Raw genomic sequence first — 20,277 nt, forward strand, 5'->3', positions numbered from 1 at the left:
GGTCATATACTTTGATCACCATCTCCTGTGAAATATGTTGAGTCATATGTTTGCATTGATTCCCTATACATCTTGGATATAGCCTTTCATTAGAGATGTTCAATGCAAAGATCTTCCCCACTGACTGGCATCCTGTCTTACCCAAAATTACACTGATATCATTTGTATAACAGCTTCTAAAATTGTATGCAGTCAAAATTGTCTACCTTGTCTTTGGTGACCTGCTCTACTACCCGGTTAGGTCGTGAAATTTCCCAATCACCAGAATTGTGAGATCTACCTACCCTGTTCTGTTCTCTACTTTTGTTATGATCTCTGTTTTTATGTTTGTCTCTTACTCACTTGGAGTTTACTGAGGCACACAATGTAAGCCATCTGATTAAATTTATTTTCTGCCAACCAGTTCTCCAGATTTACTAGCAGTTGTTGGGAATAGGGAGTCCTTTCCCCCAGTGGTTTATATTCTCGGGTTGATGAAACATTGGGCTACTGTGTTCATGTGCTTTTAGGCCTTGCTTGCCTGATCTATCAATGATATAATTTCACAACCTCTCATACTCTACAAGAAACAGGGGATGAATTCAAACTGGACACTAAACATATTCTTGCAGAAGTTTCCTCTGGTCAACTCAAAAGTTCAAGCCAGACTCTCTGAGTTTCCATGCCTTTAATTAATGATTAATGACCGGAGAAAATAAAACTCCCAAACAAATACATTGTGTGTTAGCCTACAGTACACATCTGTGAGTCTGTGTGGATGGTGGAATTGTGTTGAGATTGCAGGAGTATCACATCCCCTGAGTTTATGTCTCAGCTCCATGAGTTGTGCCCTGGCTCACAAAGGGCATGTGTCTTAAATTCTCAGAATTGGTGGTTCATTTTTTAAATGCCCTATCTCACAGGGCTGACAAGATGATGTATGGAAAGTACTTTGCAAATCGGAAATCAAGTATAATGGACTCATTATGTTAATGCCCAAAGTCACAATCTAGCCCTCTGAATTATTTTTAGGCATAATTATTTCAGTCAAGACACGTTCTGAACGACAACTCTCAAGGCTGAAAATGATTAATCATCAACTGGCCACGAAAATCCAGCATCTTGAATTTAGTTGCACTGAGAAGGTAAGACAAATGTAAGATAGATGACTAATGGTCTCAACAGTAACTAGACTTATGAGCCTCAGAGATGTTCACAATGTAAAGTCGATCTCTGTCTTTGAAACAGGAACAAGAAATTGAAAGACTTACCAAACTACTGAGAGATCATGGACTTCTCCAGTAGCTGAACCACACAACATTTGCCTAACCACATGGAGAGGAAACATCTTGTTGGATGGACTGGCCTTGTGTACATGTCTGTGAAACACCCTGGGTGTCTCCAGGGTTATCTCTGGAAATGATCTGAAGCCTTCATTTTACTTGTTCTCAGGTCTGATTATGTCCAGATGTTACATAGTTCCTCCTAAGAGCTGTCTTTTTATCTTGATGTAAAGAGAGTTGCCTTGGTAACAAATGCTTCATAAACTCCCTTTTCTTATATTCCAAACTCTAAACTTGTTTGAAAATGAATGCTAGAGCTGTATGGGTTTGTATAAAATTTAATTTTGCCAAATGTATGCTTTCAAAATATTTTCACATATATTTCAGCACCGGATTCCCTAGTTGTGGACATTCTGAAAGACAAAAGTAATAAAAAAAAATTATCTTACAGTCCAGGTGATTACAGGAAGGTCATTTTATTCATGAGCTAATCAGAAAGACCATGTGTCCTGTTACTTGCCATTGACCTCCTGAAGTTTGGATCTTTCCATGGATGTTGCTCAGGAACCCTCTGTAGCAACCAGCTGCAAAACGCAGTCTGAATCTCATTGTATTTATTATTTATGCCTCTGTCAGACATTTTTTGAAACTACCACGCAAATAATGTACATGAGAAGCTGCCTGGTTTGCCTGAGCCCTCCCCCTAGATTCTCTTGCCACAATAGTGATGAACTCTAATAATCCACCTCCATTCTGTAGCATCCCAGGAGTGTTCCTGGGCTGGGCTTGGGATGGCACATAGCAATTAGATCGAAGAATAGACTGCAATTAATGGGATATTCGAGCAAGGAGCTTTCTTTAGCCTTTGTGTTATACTTCTAACATTTTTGTATGATATTGTACTATTTTTGCACTTGTTTGCATATGGAAGGAAAAAGAAGGACAGCCTGAATTGAACAGCTATTGCTTCTAAAGTAATTTTGATGTTAAAGCAGAGGGTGAATTAAGGGGTTGGATTTAAAGAATAAAGAGAAGTAGCATTTATATGGCATTCTGCTAAGCAATTTTAAAATAGTACCTCATTTATTACCCTGGGAGGAAGGTACTATTATTATCTTTATTTTATTGCTGCAGAAACTGAGCCAAACAGGTTAAATGACTTGCCCAGGGTCATACAACTATTAAGTATTTTAGGCCAGACTTCTGAACTCAAGTCCTCATGAGCCCAGGCCCAGCATGTTATTCAAGGTACCACCAGCTGCCTCTATTTAAGACAAACCTACAAAGAGGTTGTCCTAAATATATTCCTTCCCACAATCCTGAGTCAATTTTCTTCCCCTTTTGCTTTGTTTGAATATGAAGGCTAAATGTTGCAGGGCTGGGCAGGACCCTGACCTGACTATCGCCTCATTCTGAAGCAAAACCAGGGAGATAGAAGCTCTGAGGTCACCTGGCCCAGCACCTAGCTGTGAAACATCTTTGACAGCTGGTCATACAGGCTTTGCTTAAAGCCCTCCACTGAGGGGGGGAGCTAACTACATTCTGAGACATTCCATTTGTGGACACCTGACTGTTAGGAAAGTAACTTTATACTGAGCCAAAACTGCCTCTACACCTTCCACCCATCACTCCTAGCTTTGCTCTCTGGAGCCAGAATAAATTGCATCCCTCATCTACAAAACAATCCGTCAGAGAGAGAGAGAGAGAGAGAGAGAGAGAGAGAGAGAGATGTATATGTATATATGTATGTATATATATGTATGTGTGTGTGTGTGTGTGTATATATATGTATATGTATATATTTACACCCCTCTTCTGTAAGTGTCAAGTATTTGGTCTGAGGCCAGATTTGAACTCAGGTCCTCCTGACTTCAGGGCTGGTGCTCTATCCACTGCGCCACCTAGCTGCCCCTATTCCCTCAGATATTTAAAGACAGCTATGCTATCTGTGCCTCCCCCTCCAACCTCTCTAAGTCTTCTTTTCTCCAGCCTAAATGTCTCTGCTTCCTTCAACCAATTATTGTATGGCATGGTTTTCAGGCATAGTGGATAGAGCACTGGGATTGGAGGCAGAAATATTCATTTTCATCAGTTTAAATCTGGCCTCAGATACTCTGAGCAAGTCACTTCACCCTCTTTGCCTCTATTTCCTCATCTGTAAAATGAGCTAGAGAAGGAAATAGGCAAACACTTCCGTATCTCTGCCAAGAAAACCCCAGATGGGGCCACGTACAGTCAGACACGACTGAAATGACTGAACAACAGCAAAAAAATGGTTTCCAGCTCACTCCACCCCACCCTGGCCTGCAATGTCTTGACCAGCCTCAATGAGATATTCATGCACTGGCTTGTCAACATCCTTCCTAAAAGTGAGTACCCCAAACTGAAGACAAGCCTTCAAATGTAGTCTGGGCAAGGCAGAGCTAAGTCTCCCTCCCTGAATGCTGCATTGGTGTTCAAGGAATATTTGCAGGGTTTTAGCCAAACCTGATTTCACCACTGTAGGAACTCAAAATGAAGAAACTGCCTCAATTGATGCCAATCAACCCTCACTTGCTGTCTCGGGATCCTGAGAGGTGAAGTGACAGGACCATGGCCATGCAGCCAGGATGGGTCAGAGACCAGCATTTGAATCTGGGTCTTCCTGACTCTCTGTCTTCCAGCTCTCTATCCTACACCGTGTTGGGCAGCTCCTCTTGGTAGGATTTGTGAGAAGACACAGACAGGAACTGCATCAGATGAGCAGGCACAGCTCTGGTCCCCTGAAGGACTGGAAATCCCATGAGCTTCTTGGCCCTCCTCCTTTGCCAAAATCAAGAAAAGCCCAGGGAGAGGCAACAAGAGAAATCTCAGGTAAGGAATGTTCTAGGAGAAGTCAAAGGCAGAAAGGCATGGAGGAATGGCATGGCTCTCAGAGTTATGGGGAATCATCAACCCAACAGTCACAATTCTCAGGGCTAACAATCCTTGACAGCAGCACCAGGATTTCCTGAATTTAGTAACTACTTACGTCACACAAATGGAAAGAAGAAATTGGAGGGCAGCTTGGCATCAATGGTGGGCTGAGCCTTGTAATCGGCTTCCGCTGGTGCAGACACATCAATGAAACTAACCACAGTAGAAACCTGTGCTGTCCTTCCATGTTCTAACTCAGTCTGTGAGGAAAAAGGAAGAGGTACACAAGTCCTGAATAGCCTGTGTGTTAGTTGCCAGGGTTAGCAGAGACCGGGAAACTTTTCATTCTATTCTTGACTCTACTCCCACCCCTTACCCCCCAACCCCAACTTGATTGACTCACAATGTGAATCTGGATGAGAAATATAATTTTTATTTCCTTAGTAAAATTATTAAAATAAAACCACTGATGGGTAAATATAGATAAAATGAGCCAATAAAGCATTTTGAGACACAGGATGAAAGGTAGTATTTTTTCTCAAAGTTTCAATGACTAAAACATTAGGCCTATTTGCATTCCTAGATGAATTTTCAAAAAAAATTAAAAACAAAAACCTACTTTTAAAGTCTTTTAAAGGTTTTACTGTGAATAAAATCTGTTACTAATGAATACTGTTCCCCCCCCCCAAAAAAAGGTTAAAAAAATTATGAACTAAACTGTTTTTGAATGCTCAAGGAGGAATAAATACACATGAAACATTTTCCAATCTCGGCAAATATGTATGTTTGTGTTTTGAAACGTGTCATGCAACCACCTTTAAACAAAGATTAGTCATACCTTGGAAAATGCGGATGAAATCATTTGCACTGCAACATTGACTATTTTGGCTTGTGGATTCATTAAGGAACCATACTTAGTCCACTTCACTCTTATATCATAGACCAGTGGGATCAAACATGGCTCCTAGGAGAATAAAACGACAATCTTCCATTATTCCATGGAATCAATTTCTGATATTGAACGAAATCCAAACTTTAGTTTTTCTTTTTTTTTACAACAACTTCATCTTTTCAATAATGTTCCGAGCAAAAGAATAAGAATTTCCTAAAAGCTTGGATAAAATGGTCTAACAAGTACTATTTCTGCTTTCAAGTATTCCTTGTGCTAAAAATATCTTAACAGCTAGGGTATTAATTTTTAGATACCCTTACACTCTAATACTAAACTTTTTTTTATTTTATCTTTTGATTCATTCATTAATTGAATTTAAGTGAGATAGAGTTGCACAAAGTGGTCAGCCTCACTCTCTCTTCCAGAGTCATTACAGTCCAGTGGCAGGCCAGCGTCAAGACAATTAATGATGGCTGGGGATGCAATGGATGACCTTGGTGTCTCAACCAATAACTAGTCTCCTTCGCAATTTAGGGCAACTCACTTAGATTTTCTACAGCTTAGCTGCTCTGGCTTAGAAATGGGAAAAATCCTCTCTGGCTTGGTACTAGGGACAATAATGTCAGAAGGAGCTGGTGAAGACCACGCCAGTAGTATCAACAGAAAGGCAGGCTCCTGCACAGAATAAGTGATGTGTGTATCACCTTGGACATATTTCCAAAGTATTTTTGGATCAAAGCAGGCACACGTTTCCCTTGAAAAAATGGTAAGAGCTTTTCTGTGGGAATTCAGGAAGAAGCTGTCATCGTCAGGATCTCCCTTCTCTCAGAGAGGGAAAGAGAAAAGGGCTGGCAAAGCAGCTACGGCACCTGAAAGCCTTTCAGCCCCTGGCCCCTGCCTTCAGTGCCCAACAGCAGGGCCTTGGAGGTCACTAGGGTCAGGGGCACTCCTGGGGTTGAACTTGTGCCTAAGAAGCTTATTAGCACACAAGCTAGCAAGAAGGCCTACTGCAGCAATGGGAGGGAAAGTCCACACATCCACCCTGATTCAGGTTCTCTGGTCCATACTTCTTGGAAGAAAAGCTGCAAAGCCTTGAACCTGCCAGATCATCAGAAGCTTGCAAAGGGGCAGCTGGACATGGGGGCAAGAACTATGGGCACTTCCCTCCTCGTTTTTTATTTGCCCAACTGACCAAAGTAGCCACGCTGATTCAGGACTAAACTGCTTGTTTCTCAGAAGAGTGGCCTGAGCAAACACCATCTCCAAGGGGGATGCTGAGAGCTCCAGTCTGAGCCAGCAAATGCTCTTCTGGCAACGTTCTCCCTCTGCTGTAAATAGACTGAATTGTATGAGACAACTGCACGAGAGACCAGCAAGATCGGCCTCTTAGGCAGAGATGAACTTGCCTCAGGTGACAGAGGCCCACACACATTCCTTACAGCTTAGACAAGGAGAAGGATGGGCAGGGAAAGCATCACAGGGAGTCAGGGGGGCTAGACAGTTATCAATCCCATGAAACTCATTGGGGATTTTGGATAAAAAGTGCCCAGTGTGGGTTGCATCTATAGCCTAAAGATGCTGATATGATTGGTTGCTGACAGCATGGCATAGTGGGTAGAACACTAGATTTTAGAATCAGAGGACTCCAAGGATCAGTCAGCCAGCCAAGAGACAATGTAGTAAGGGCTTACTCTGTCCCAGACTGGGCAAAGAGCTAGGGGTGAACAAGAAAAGCCACTTGTTTTGTGTATGACCTGGAGCTTCCTCATCTGCAAAATGAGAAGGGGTTGGGCTCAGTCTAATTCTACATCCTGTGACTGCAGGAAGGTCATGATGCTGACCATAGAGACCTCTGGATCCCTTTGAAACAGTCTAGAGGTTATAAAAATCATAGACTGCCAGAGACAGAAGAAATTAGCCTCAGAAGTTTAGTCCAACCTCTTCAGTTGCCAGAAAAGGAAAATGAGGTCCAGGGAGGAGAAGATCTTGCCCAGGGTCATAGAGGCAGAAACCAGAACAGGTTTCCTGATTCCCAGGTCACTGTGCCTTTCAGAATACCACACTATCTCCCCTAAAACCCTCTCCATTCTGTCATGAATTTCAAGGGAGGGAGAGTAATAGTAGGACAACTGTTCAAATATATCAGTGTTTCTGTTTCTTCAGAGCTCCATCCAAAGTCTTTTCTATACAGGTGAGTGAGGCAGGAAGTCACCACCTGCCACACAAGACATCTTAACAAAAATCAAAACCACCCTCCAACAATTAGGAATTATCTCTACCTGTCCTTTTGCTGCAAAAATGGAAAAATGGACAGGCACCCAGTCCTGCAAATTCTGGGCTGCTGAATTTCCAAAGGAAGATATATAGTCTGGGAAGCTTTCCCCCATCAGTAATTTTTTCAGTCTTCTCCCAACTAGTTGGCAATTGGTAGTTTTAGTCAATCTTTCAGAAAGAAAAAAACAAAACAAAACATTAACGAGCTGACAGTTCTTAACAAAGACATGTTGACGTCTCCTGATCTCCTGCTTCTCTTCCCCTACAAAGGAGATCCAGCAGATGGGAGCGGCTGACTGTGCTTCTCGAGGTAGACCCCAAATCCCAGAGATCTGATTACAGAGTGGTGTCCGGGCAGCCAGAGCCAGGGCTGTTCTCTCTGGGGTATTGTACAGTTTGAAATTCAGAAAAAAAAAAACCAACAACAACAGAAAAAAATTGGGAGCAGGGGAAAGATTTGCTGTGAATTCACTTGTTTCCCCAAATGCAGGAAATGAATATTTTCTCATTCTTACTGAAGTGAATTACAAATCGTTGCAGTATCTTTCTCTAGTATTTTATCAATTCATCCAAGACACTTCATTCCGATGAATGGATGAAAAACAAGTTATTAAACACCTACTATGTGCCAAAAGTGACCCTACCCTCAAGGAGATTACATTCTAACAGGAGGAGGCAATGCATATAGGAAGTGGTGTCTAAGGAAGGGAGTTTTGGTCTGAGCGGTCACAGGGATTTTAGAGTATCAGTCAGTCAACAAACATTAAACAAATTCTTACAATGTGCACTGAGTACACAAAGAAAGGCAAAAACCCAGTCCCTACCCTCAAGGAGGTCACATTTCAATGGAGAAGACAACATGCAAACAACTCTGTACATGGATGAAACAAAAAGCAGAAGGGACTACTACTACAGGCACAAGCCAAGGGGGAGAGGGAGTGGAGAGTCTGCTCAGAAGCAGAGATGAGGAAGAACACTGCAGGTGTGGGGGCCAAGGGGCCAAGCCTGCTCCAGCTTCCCAATCCCAACACTGGAATTAACCAGTTCATTTCTCTACTGCCCTCTACTCTTGAATGCCTTGCCCCCTGGTCCTATCTCTGCTTAGGCCTGGCCAAACCACAACCCTGCATCAGTGCCACTTTGACTCCTACTAACAGGATTCTGAGCAGAGCCATCATTTCCTTCCTTGTTGCCTACAAACTTCACCAAGTCTCTCTTAAAAACCTATGCACCATCTCTCCTCAAGGTATCCTAAACCTCTCCTCCCTCTCACAATCACACTTCTAGAAAAAGCTGTCTCCTCTCACCGACTTCACTTCCTCTCCTCTCAACCACTCCTTGATCCTTTGCAGCCTGGCTTCCAGCCTCATAGCTTAACTGTACTGCTTTCTCCAAAGTTATGGAGGACCTTTTTAATGCCCATATCTAAAGGCATTTCCTCAATCTTCATACTTCCAGACCTCTCTGGAGCATGAAGCACTACTAATCAGTTCGGCACCTGGACACTCTCTTCTCTTCTCTGATTTTCAAGCTGCTGTTCTCTCTTGGTTTTCCTACCTGGATAAACATCCATACTGAGCCTCCTAACAGTGTGGACCCAAAGACAAGGCTGTCTCTCCTTCTCTCTCTACACTCAGTGAATTTCCTTAGCTCCCTTGACTTTAATGGTCATCTTTACAGAAAACATTTAGATCCATCCCTAGCCTCTCCCCAAAACTCCAGTCCCATATCACCAACTGCCTATTGGACACTGGGAACTGGCATCTCAAACTCAACACATCCACAACAGAATTCATTCTCTTTCTCCCCAAACCCATGCCTCTTCTGAATTTTCCTAGTTCCCTAGTTCTATTAAAGGGACCGCCAATCTTCCAGTCCCCAGGTTTACAAGCTTAGAATAATCATCCTTCTCTCTCATTCTACACACCCAACATTCCAGGTCAACTCCTTTCTGCCTCCAATTTCTTGTAACCATCCCCAAGTTTCTACTCACAGAACTCCATCCTCATTCCCACCTTCATCTCTTCTCACCTGGACTATTATAATTACCTACTAACTGGTAGACTTGCCTCAAATCTCTTCCCACTCCAATCCATCTTCCCCACAGCAGTAAAGCTGATTTTCAAAAATCACAGATCTTCTATTCAGCAAACAGGAGTACCTACCTATTACCTCCAAGAGCAAACACACACTCCTCTGCTAGGCATTTAAAGCCTTTCACAATTGGAATCACAACCTACTTTTGAAATTTAATCTTTACTATTCCCAATCACAAGACTACATTCACTGAGCCATTTATTACATAGCATGCCCTCTCTCCCACAGAAATACCTTTGCACCAGCTGTCCCCCGTGCCCAGAAGCCCATCTTTTCCACCTCTACTTCCTTTTTCCTTTAAAGCTCTGCCAAAGCACTTCCTTCTGCCTGAGGCCTTTGCTTCCCCACAGCTCTAATAGTGCCTCCCCCACCCCAAATTATGCTGTGTTCATTTTACGTATATTTTGTATACACTTAGACTTGTGCCTGTTGTCTTCTCCAATATAATGTAAGCTGCTTGAGGGTTTCGTCCTTGTCTCTGTCAATCCCCAGTGGCAAACACAAGGCCTGGCATACAGTGGGTGCTTAATCAATGTGAGTGACTGTCACACTTCCCAGTAGCCATGGTGGTATTGATTTACTTACTGTTTCCTGCTGTTGTCTCGATTCACAGTTTAAGAAGCGCCGAAGGGATTGCGAGTGGAAAAAGTTTAAGCTCTGTCTAGAGAAAGCCCAGGAGATGGGAAGGACAGGTGAGGGACAATGTGTTAGGAGGTCAGATGTCAAGATGTGTAGTTGGGGGTCAGAGACAGAGAATGGATTGTGAGTTTTCACTCCTGCCCTGGGGCAGGCTCAGGTTTCCTTGTGGATAGGATGTGGAGAACCATCTCGAGGGGCAGGGTGTCTGCTAGATAGACTGAGTAATGATGAAACCAGAATCCACATTATGGATTTCATACCAACTGAGCTTGTTCAGAGTTAAAGGGGTTTTCTGTTTGTTTTAGGGTTCTTTTCATGTATCCAGAAAAAGGTAATAATATTTTATTATCTAATCATCAGAAACGTAATTGTAAAATGGTAAAAGATTAATCCCTTACCTTATTTTGCATCCAGTCACCATATTATAACCAAAAACTACTGGTTTTCGAAGTCCTTCTGCTAATAAGCAGTTCTGCTCAGCTGGGCTGTGAAAAATGGTAAATTGTCCATATCTGTTAGTACTCTGAACAACCTGAGATGTTCACAGGGTTAAGAGAAAATACAACCAATGCTAAAGATATAACACCAATAGTTCATATCTGTAGAGTGTTATGCAGTTTATAAAGCTTCTTCATGGGTCACAAAACCCTATTTGTTAAACAATGGGAGAATTCTTATCCACATTTAACAGAAGAGGAAACTGAGGTTTATAGAGATACAGAGATATGCCCTTTGAACACACTAATGGACTATTAGCCAAGCTGTGAATTGGTTGAACCATTCTGGAAAGCAATTTGGAACTATGCTAAGGAAGGGGTAGGAAAAGGGAGGTATATATATTAAGAAATAAATGTAAGTGATACAAAACCAAAAGGTAGCAATAAAAATAAAGCTAATAAGCAGCAGAGCTCAGACTTGAACCCAGGTCTCCTGTATCTAAATCTGATATGATTTCTAGACCACCAGGCTGCCATTCTTGCACTTCGTGGGCATAATGGGCATAAAATATTTTATATATGTTTTGTATATTTAAGGCCCAGTCCTCACTGCCTTTAATAGTGCCTTTCAGGAAGCCTCTGGCAAGACAAAGATACCACTTTCCTGTGCCTCAAGTTCCGCAGATACATATGACTTTTTCAATACTTTCTTCAAGGCATTATTATGACTATTTTCATTGACTAGCATCAGCTGAGGAAGAGATAAGATAGAAACTGGCTTCACTCAGTGTTAGCTGCAGATTTCCATCATCACTAAATTGGTTCATAAATCTCTTATGCACATTAGTATCTCCAGATTTGGGGCAGCTAGATGGTTCAGTGGATAGAGCACTGGGCCTGGAGTCGGGAAGACCTGAGTTCAAATCCACCCTCAGACACTTTAGCTATGTAATCCTGCGCAAGTAACTTAACCTCTGCTTGTCTTAATCCACTGAAGAAGGAAATGGCAACCCGCTCCAGTATCCTTGCCAAGAAAATCCCATATGGATACAAAGAGACAGAAACAAAGAGCTGGACATGACTGAACGCATGAACAAGAACAAAATCTCAAGATTTAATTAAATAAATAGCACTTCCAGAAACTCAGGAAAGCCAGCAAGTACTGGGGGAAGAGAACAAGCCGGTGCCCAGAGACCATGCACACTTGTCAGTGAAAGCGTGTACCCGATGTGCCAGATGCAGAGTCATGTGTTTGCCTGACTCTTGTCCCACATTCCTTCCACTTACTACAGGTTCCACAACCAAATACAAAGTCATCCTAGGCTCTGGCGTCCACAGACATTTCTACCTTGTGTCATAATTTTCCGTTTACTAAAACATTTTCTACACACATATTACTTTACCCCAATCTCCAAAAGTTTCCCCTTAATATGCAGCTACAGCAGTAAGTGGGGCAGAACTGGTCTCAGTAAGTCCTAGTTGGGAACAAATGCTCCCATTTCCCTAAATAATCTAAAGGACTTAAAAATATACAGAGACAAGACAACATGATCTCCAAATATTGGCAAACCTAACAGACAACCAAAAAGGATATTCTATCTCAAATCCAGCTATTAATGGTAGTCCTGGAATATAACCTGGATTTCCACTGAGAGGGAATGACTTAATATTTTGCTGAAAGACAAAATATAACAAAGAAAAATTCTTATTTTTATTCAGAAAAAGGCAGAAAAAATTGAGAGCTTTAATAAAGTCTAGAATATCAAACAATAAGACATCCTCCCCCACATACAACTACAAATATAACTACTTAATGCAGGCACACATCTTGCTGTTAAATTACAAGCTTATACAGTGTGTTGCTCCTAAGAGAAAAAGAAAAAGAAATTAACACAATTCCATCATAAAGCTCTAGTACAAATGACTCCAGTGTTCGGCACAAACCATGTTATGGTTGGCACTTACAACCTGAGGTTTTAAGTCTTAAAATATGATGATTTTAATCACTTGGCAAGCATCTGTGTTAAAATGACAAAAATTACCTGAAGAAATTGAACCTGAAATTGCTGTTGGAGTGGAAGCATTGAGCTGCTGACTGTCCCAAGAAGGAAATGGATATCAGCCTTTGTGATTTCACCTGCCTCTGTGTATGTGATGCTGTACTTTAACTGAAAATAAAACCAGACACAACTTATGGCCCCTTTCATGACTTTCCATTTAGAATCAAAGCATATACTCACAGAACCATGGAGCTGGATGGACCTTGGAGGTCATGTAATCTAATCCTCTTCTTATTTCACAGATGGGGAAAGTGAGGCCCAAGAGGGAAAATAACCACATAGCTAGCTATTGTGACCTTGGGGAAGTTAACTAAGTCTCTCATTTTAGCAGCTACATTTAGCATATTGAAAAATACTAGAGAAAACAGAAAGAACAAATCCTTCTCTGTTCCTACACTTCTTGGAAATTTATTTCTCCACTACAACCTCATCTAGATCATGAAACCCACCACAGTCTGAGGCATGCCCCTTACACCATAAACAAAGATGAGCGCTTGAGCCAGAGGGTACCCAAATGGATACTTTGTGCACCCACTGGCATTTGCAGAATATAACTAATCTCATCATTCACACTCTGAATGTTTACCATTCAAGTCTAACATTTTAAAAGCTGGAAACAAAATGTGACCGATGTTTGGGGAAAGGTTGTACAAGTTATAGCATGTAAATGTAATGAAATGATAAAATGAAGAATTCAGAAACACAAGGGAAGACCTGTGCAAAACAACCTCATGTGAAGAAAGCAGAACCCAAAGAACAACATAAAAATGACAACTACAATGTAAATAGAGTCAACACAGAGGGGCAACAAAACCCAGGTCAAACCCAACAGCCAGTGTCCATTCCATGCCGTTACACAAAGGACACACCCCTGTTTCCTTTTAACAGTTGATAAATTCAATCTTTGGGCACAAACTGTCACTGTCACCCTTTATTCCTTGGTAGCTTCAGGATAAAGCATAATTAACTAATCTATCTTCATAAGCTAGTTGACTCCTAGATGCCAACAGGAGGAAGAACAAAAACGGGAAACAATGTGGTCTACTGCAAAAACAACACTTGGGGAGGAGTTTCCGATGACTGTCCCAAGGCATGCAGCTTGATTCTGCCTTAAATAAATAAAGTTTCACCAAAAAATGAAATCAGGCACCTACCTTAAGAACAACATTAGTGCAGGCTTTCAGACCATTGATGTGGACAAAAGTGGGATGCAAAAGAACATCACTCTGGGTATTTTGAGTCACTGTTTTATTTAGAGATTTCAGAAATACAGCCCGGACAGTGATAGGAATCTGCAAAGTGTTATAAATGTATTGTTCAACACACTTCACAAAAACATGCTTCTACAACTAAGTTCTATAGCTATAAACCTTTGCAATACCTGTTAGTTTGACTTTAACATATATTCTATCTCCTATGACATCTATAGTTCAATGTTAAAGACTCTTTGGCTCAATAGCATAAGTAACCAAAGGGCAAAACTAATAAAGTTTTCTATCTGCATAAAATAAGTGCCTCTTACATGTCTAAGAACACCCAAAGGAGTGCCTGTTAGCTAGTGCCTAGATCTGGAGGACAGATGGAGACTCTTGTAATATCATGTACGGATTCCTTGTTCAGGTCATCATAAAGTCAAGCCAGGCTCTTCTCACTTGTGTTAAAATTGTATCTTGTTCGAGACCCCTGACCACCCTCCCCTCTTCTAGCCATTATAGTAAGCAAGTTTTATAGGTAGCCAGTATAAAATAGCAATAGCAGGAAATAAGATCACAAAGAGAAACCTGGAAGACATGTACAAACCATCCCAAAGATCAAAGGAGCATAATCTCCAAATTGTATCATACATTAACTAAAATTCACATCCTGTTAATATGTGCCCAATCAGTAGAAACCATAGAGATGCTGCTTGTCAAGGTTCTGGTTCTATGATGTGTAAATTCCAGACAAAAATCCAGACCTCCACAGCTCCAGACCAGCGGAACATCAAAAAGATGCTGATAAATTTAGGATAATGAATTTGAAATTTTACCGATAACTTTGAGCTGATTTAGATATGTTAGTGAACTAACTGCAAGGTCGCCCAATTAAGAGGAATTGGTCTGGTTTCCCCCAAAAATCCTATAAAATGAGACCTCAAACTCCTGCCCCTCAAGGCCTCTTGTATCTCCATCGGTCCATGCTACAGAGTGCTCCCAACTCTCATCCATGCTTACCTGAGTGACATTCTCTGCTTCTCCTCCTCCACATCCTCTTCCTTATCCCATTTGCTGTCCCCATGCCACCGTCTGTCTCTCTACCACTTTTTGCCACTTGTCTCTGCCTTTCTGGGTTTTTTACCCCTCCATATCCTCTGTGGTTAATTAAAGTGTGACTGCTGCCCCATTTCCCACCACAGAATGTAGTCTTTCCTGGTAAGTACCTAAAGAACTGGGTGTGCCCACCCCTATTTCATAATTTCATAAATTAATTACCAATTCATCATTGAATATAAAAATCTTCCTGTTTAGGTTAGTGACCCTAAATGTACTGGGTGACAGTGAATGAAAGCTTTAACCTCAAACTGGACATCCCTTTTTAGAAGTCTTTTTAGGAAGAGGGTGCCAGGGACTGACAGAAATGCTAAGAACAGAGCACCTTAAATTCAAATATCTTCATGAGAAAACACTGTGCCTAGTATGGAGGAGATGAACTTGATTAAGCTATTTCATTATCTTTGGGGGGAATGTAAGAACAATGTTGCAGCAGAACAGTTGGAAAGCTGGTTGTTATGGATTCTTGAACAGTGAGTCTAAGGGAATAGCTCCATATGCTGGAACCAGGCCCAAAAGACCATTATTCCGAAAGTTAGAATCCATCAAAATAGAATTAACACTAACAATTTAACAAATATGGATTTTTTTTTGTAATGACTCAAAGGTACAGGCCCTCCAAGATGTTCCGTCCCCATGACTACTAATGATTTCTAGACACAGCAATAGATAAAGATAGGATGAAGCCCTGAATAAGCTGTCCTGCCTCTCAAACATCTCTAGCAGTTGTTTTTTTGAACAAAGTCCCAGTGACTGTACTTCTCATTCATGTATCATATAAGTAGAACTCCAAATGGTTCACCTAAAAGCTCTGCTTAGCTAAGCTTTTAGGCTATTTCTATTTCAAGTAAAGAGATTAGCTTATTTCTATGTCTATATATTTTTTATACATTTATATCCTAAGATCTAATAAATACAAATAGCATGAATAGAAACTTGATTACTCATGAAAACCAATAGGTATTTGGCAAACAGTACCCCAAGACCATAACCCTTCCTTGGTGACTAGGCACAATGGAAAGGGAAGGAACAGGTGACTCGTTTTTCCTCCCTTCTAGTTCTGACAGGTTCCACAACCAGTGAGGGACACAGCAGGGAGGGTACAACCCTGGCAGATCCTTTACTTGACTACCACTCACCCACAAATCACCAAATGTTAGATTAATATTAAATAGCCTCCTAAAATGTGGTAGTTCACTGAATTCAATTTATAAATCCTCGATGGGCACACTGCATTCTGGTTGCTAATCATCACTTTGACAAGAGACCATTTAAGTCCCCTAAGGTAACCAGAAAATATAGGATCTAATTCCATTCATTTGTCAGTGAAGTTATCTGCAACTTCAACACAGAGGAAACTGTAAAACTTCAAAACCAAATCAGTTTAAATAGTTTAAATGGTATGAAAAGACAGGAAAGGTATACTAGGAACTCTTTATTTGCACCTACATTGCTTTTTAGCTGAATCCTTTCTATTAGTAACAAGGCACTATTTCTAATCATAAACATATTTATTTAAAAGATAATAAAAGCAAGTTTTGCTGTTGTTTTGTTTTACCATAAGTAGCCTTTTCTCCACTAAGACATGGATTCTTACCTCTTTACTTGAATTAGGTTCCTAGACAAAAAGGAAACGGAAAGAGTTATATCTGTATGTCATAGAAAATCATTATTTTTCTTGCCTTTTTTTCTTTTCTTTTTTTTCTTGCCTTTTTAACACCTGTTCTTATACCTAAGTTGTTTATTTTCTTGAAGATTCTGAAAAAAGAAAAATAACTGCATTTCCTGTAATGTGAACATATTGTCAACATTCTTATCACATTCATAATAAACTAGTTTCCCATTTTGTTTGCAAATGTATTCTTAAACAGAGCAGGGCATCGGCCAACCCACTGGACATTGCTAGCTTTGAGGAATACTTAAACTTCTTCTCAATCAATTAACAAGTCTTTTCTGAGCACCTCCTATGTGCAAGGTACTAGAGACTGGGGGAAAGGGAAAAGCTATGTAGAACATGGCTGCTGCCCCTCCAGACCCTTATGAATAAGGTGAGTAAATAAGAAATGTCAACAGGCAATCACAACTTCAGGAAACCTACATGAAAACCAGGTTCATTAGAAGAGAAATGAACGTGCATGTAGAAACCCAAAGAGTTCACCATCCACACAGAAGTCTGCATATTTAGTAAGCTTCACCCAAAGGGGCATGGCATGGGAGGGGGAAAGGTACAGTAAAAGTGGGAAAAGGACAAAACCCCTCCCAAAGGGGAGGAGCAAAGTGACTGACTGGCAAAAGCTGCATTCTTTTCTTTTTCTTTTTTGGCTAGGCAGTGGGGTTAAGTGACTTGCCCAGGGTCACATAGCTATAAATGTCAACTGTCTGAGGTCAGATTTGAACTCAGGTCCTCCCGACTCCAAGGCCAGAGCTCTATCCACTATGTCACTTAGTTGCCCCTTGGATTCTTTTCCCTTGAGAACCACTAGACTACGAAGAGAAGAGGAAGGTCTCCTTATCTACAGGGTCCCAGCTGCACGAGCCATTTCTCAGCCTAGCACAGACTGACTGGCGCCTGTCTTGACTCCCAGGGACACAAAGGGAGTCCATTTTGGGATGCAAACAACAAATGATGTCAGCTGGAGGCGGGGGTTGTCCTTGACATATTCAGGCCAGTGTTTCTAGAAAAAATGGCAACTCAAAAAGACAAGTTTGAGGGACCCCTTAACAGTCCTTAAGATATAAACACATGAAAAATTTAATCACCAGTACAAGACAGAATATGGTAAAAGTATACTTTAAGTGGAAAGGATAATAAGCAAATTGAGTAGGGGACTCAACTAGATGACTTCAAAGGTCCCTTCCTGCTCTAAATCTCTTTATCCTGTGACCTCAAGATGACCAGGAATCTTCTAAATTTAAGATTCTATGATGCTATGAGTTCAGAACAAAGAGAAATCAGTGTTCTGGAGTGTTTGGATAAACAATGTAGGCAGAGTGTGAGCCAGGCTTTGAAGGAGGGGTAGGATTTAGAAAGGCAGAGGGGAATTGAAAGGGCTCCCCTGCAAAAGATGGCATGGAAGTGGGAAGATGCAAAACATGTTCTAAGGAACATGTTCTAAGCCTGGCCAGAGTAGGAGACTGGTGTTGGAGAACAGTGAGAAAAAGGCTGGAATAGTAGCTTAGGGCCTGATTATGGAAGTGCAGAAATGCTGGGCTAGAGTTTGGAGGAGTCACTATTTTTGACCATGAAACATGACAGAAAGATTACTCTTGTGGAGCTATACAAGGTGTTCAGAGGATGGAAAGCAGAAACCAGTTAAAATGCAAGAGCTGAGTAATAATAAATAAGGTGATATGGACTTTAACTCATCTCTTTCTCTGAAGACTGTAATCAGATCAATGTAATAAATAAACTGCTTTATTGTTCCCCTCACCATTTGTAGGAATTCCTAGACTACAGCTCTGCCTGAGTAATCTCCCCCATTAAAATAATAATGAACAATGAAAATTAGCTGCTAGCTTTCATGCAGCATTTTAAGGTTTGAAGAGCTGGATATTGCCTCATTTTATCCTCACAGCCACCCTAGAAGGCTAAGAGAGGGAAATGACCTGCTTTCATGTCTGTATCCTGGTTTTTTAGGACAGTGCTTGGCACACAGTAAGGGCTCAATAGATGCTTTGCACTTCTTTCATTTACTGAACTAGCCTGTTAAGAGTCTGGAAATCAGAGAGGAGGCAGCATTATGTCAAGATGACCAATACGAAGAACATGAAGTTAAGTAAGCAGGGGCATTTCCAAACTGAACTTACGGCCAAAATCTTGGGCTGAATGTACTGACCCATGCTGAGGGCTCTGTCTTCGCCACACTGCTCCAGAGTTACTCTTCTGTTACATCGAAAGACCTCGTTCATCAGAAACCCTGGCAATCACAGCAGAATAACCAAGAAAAGATAAGCAAAACAAAGAAATTTCTAAAAGCAGATGCTGAAGGAAATGCCACGTTGCAACTATGAAAAAGAAAACAGAGGGCAAAGCAAGTTGTGAAAGAAGCTATGAATGGTCTGCAGCAGAGGCTGATTTTTCTCCCTGGGCATAGCACATGGCTGAGGAGCTTCACTCAAGAAATGAGTCCACTGGGTACACTGGTGAGCTGCCTGTGGGAAGACAGCCAGCAGAGAGGAGCCCACTTGCCCATGGCACTGTGAAGTGGGCAACTGAGCCCCAAGGATGAGGGAGAACCACATGTCCAGTTTAAGATGTAGGTAGGAAATGTGACCATCTTAGAATATCAGAATGGTTGCTCTGTTACTCCAGAGAGCAGAATGAAGACAAAATAGCAGAAGTTACAGGGAAGCCAACTTCAGGCCAACATGAGAAAAGATATTAGAGCAACCAGAAGTATCCAAAACAAAATGAGCCACCTCATCAGGCAAGTAGTGAGCCCCCTGGAAGTCTTCAAGCAAACGCTGGATGACTACAACCTGTCAGGGGTGTTTGTTAGAGATGGGACACCCAGTATTAGGGAGAACTTTGGATTAGATCACCTCTAAGAGGCTTTCAGACTTAGAAGTCCCCAATCCTAATTAAGATGCCTAATTAAGGGTATTCTAAATTTAAGCAGTGGATTCATTAAACTAATGACAAACCTTAAAGGGGAATGAGAATAGGACTTAATAGGAAAGAGAACATATGAGTACTTACCTACAGGATTGTTATCTGAGCATTGAGAAGCGAGTAAAGGACATGGAAGCTTCAGAAATGAATCAGAAGTCTGCACAGGAACTCTGTACTATAGAAACATATATAACAAGAAGGTTTATGATTATTAAAAATAATCAGGTATTTCTAAAGAAACAGAGAAAATGCAATTAAAATAATGAAATGTAATTTCCCAAAACAAAATTCAATGAAGTTCTTCACCAAAATGCAAAATAATGTCTACTTTGTTTTTATTTTGAGTTCTAGTTCTGAATTCTCTCCCTCTCTTCAGCTCCTCCCTTATCCACTGAGAATGCCAAACATAATACTTTATCATACTTATGAAGTAATGCAAAACATATTTCCACATTAGCCATTCCCTCCCCGCCCCCCAAAATCATAAAAATATGTTTCAATCTTCATTTTGAGTTCATCTGTTCTCTATCCGGAGATAAGATAGCATTTTTCATCATGAGTCCTTTCTTTGGCAGATCTGTGGCAGATCATTGTATTGATCAATTATTACTAAGCCTTTCACAGCTGATTGTCATTACAATATTGGTGAAAATGTGTATATTATTCTACTGGTTCTTCTCACTTCACTTTACATCAATTCACGTTAAGTCTTCCCAAGTTTTTTCTGAAAGCATCCTGCTCATCATTTCTTGTAAGCACAATAGAATTCCATCACAATCATAGACCATAACTTGTTCAGC

General features: G+C 41.0%; 2 protein-coding genes across 3 annotated transcripts in view; one reads left to right on the plus strand and one right to left on the minus strand.

Annotated features, from left to right (window-relative positions):
• The window catches only part of HVCN1 (hydrogen voltage gated channel 1), a 40,678-nt gene extending 38,459 nt beyond the window's left edge, over window positions 1-2,219 (plus strand). For both annotated transcript variants that reach the window (XM_027857363.1, XM_027857364.1), the window contains exons 6-7: window positions 1,012-1,124; window positions 1,228-2,219. In XM_027857363.1, the coding sequence (XP_027713164.1) occupies window positions 1,012-1,124; window positions 1,228-1,284 (170 nt within the window). In that variant the 3' untranslated portion in view covers window positions 1,285-2,219. The remainder of the gene's footprint in view (window positions 1-1,011; window positions 1,125-1,227) is intronic.
• Window positions 2,220-3,461: 1,242 nt separating this feature from the next.
• Window positions 3,462-20,277, minus strand: part of TCTN1 (tectonic family member 1) — a 32,210-nt gene continuing 15,394 nt past the window's right edge. The window contains exons 4-13 of the mRNA XM_027857362.1: window positions 19,565-19,652; window positions 18,673-18,782; window positions 16,463-16,483; window positions 13,711-13,848; window positions 12,539-12,664; window positions 12,091-12,170; window positions 10,458-10,598; window positions 7,329-7,491; window positions 4,996-5,121; window positions 3,462-4,417 (exon numbers count right to left, since the gene is read on the minus strand). Coding sequence (XP_027713163.1) covers window positions 4,274-4,417; window positions 4,996-5,121; window positions 7,329-7,491; window positions 10,458-10,598; window positions 12,091-12,170; window positions 12,539-12,664; window positions 13,711-13,848; window positions 16,463-16,483; window positions 18,673-18,782; window positions 19,565-19,652 — 1,137 coding nt within the window. The 3' untranslated portion in view covers window positions 3,462-4,273. The remainder of the gene's footprint in view (window positions 4,418-4,995; window positions 5,122-7,328; window positions 7,492-10,457; window positions 10,599-12,090; window positions 12,171-12,538; window positions 12,665-13,710; window positions 13,849-16,462; window positions 16,484-18,672; window positions 18,783-19,564; window positions 19,653-20,277) is intronic.

This window comes from Vombatus ursinus, unplaced genomic scaffold (genome assembly GCF_900497805.2).
Source record: "Vombatus ursinus unplaced genomic scaffold, bare-nosed wombat genome assembly UNPS02012122.1, whole genome shotgun sequence".
Lineage (NCBI taxonomy): Eukaryota > Metazoa > Chordata > Mammalia > Diprotodontia > Vombatidae > Vombatus > Vombatus ursinus.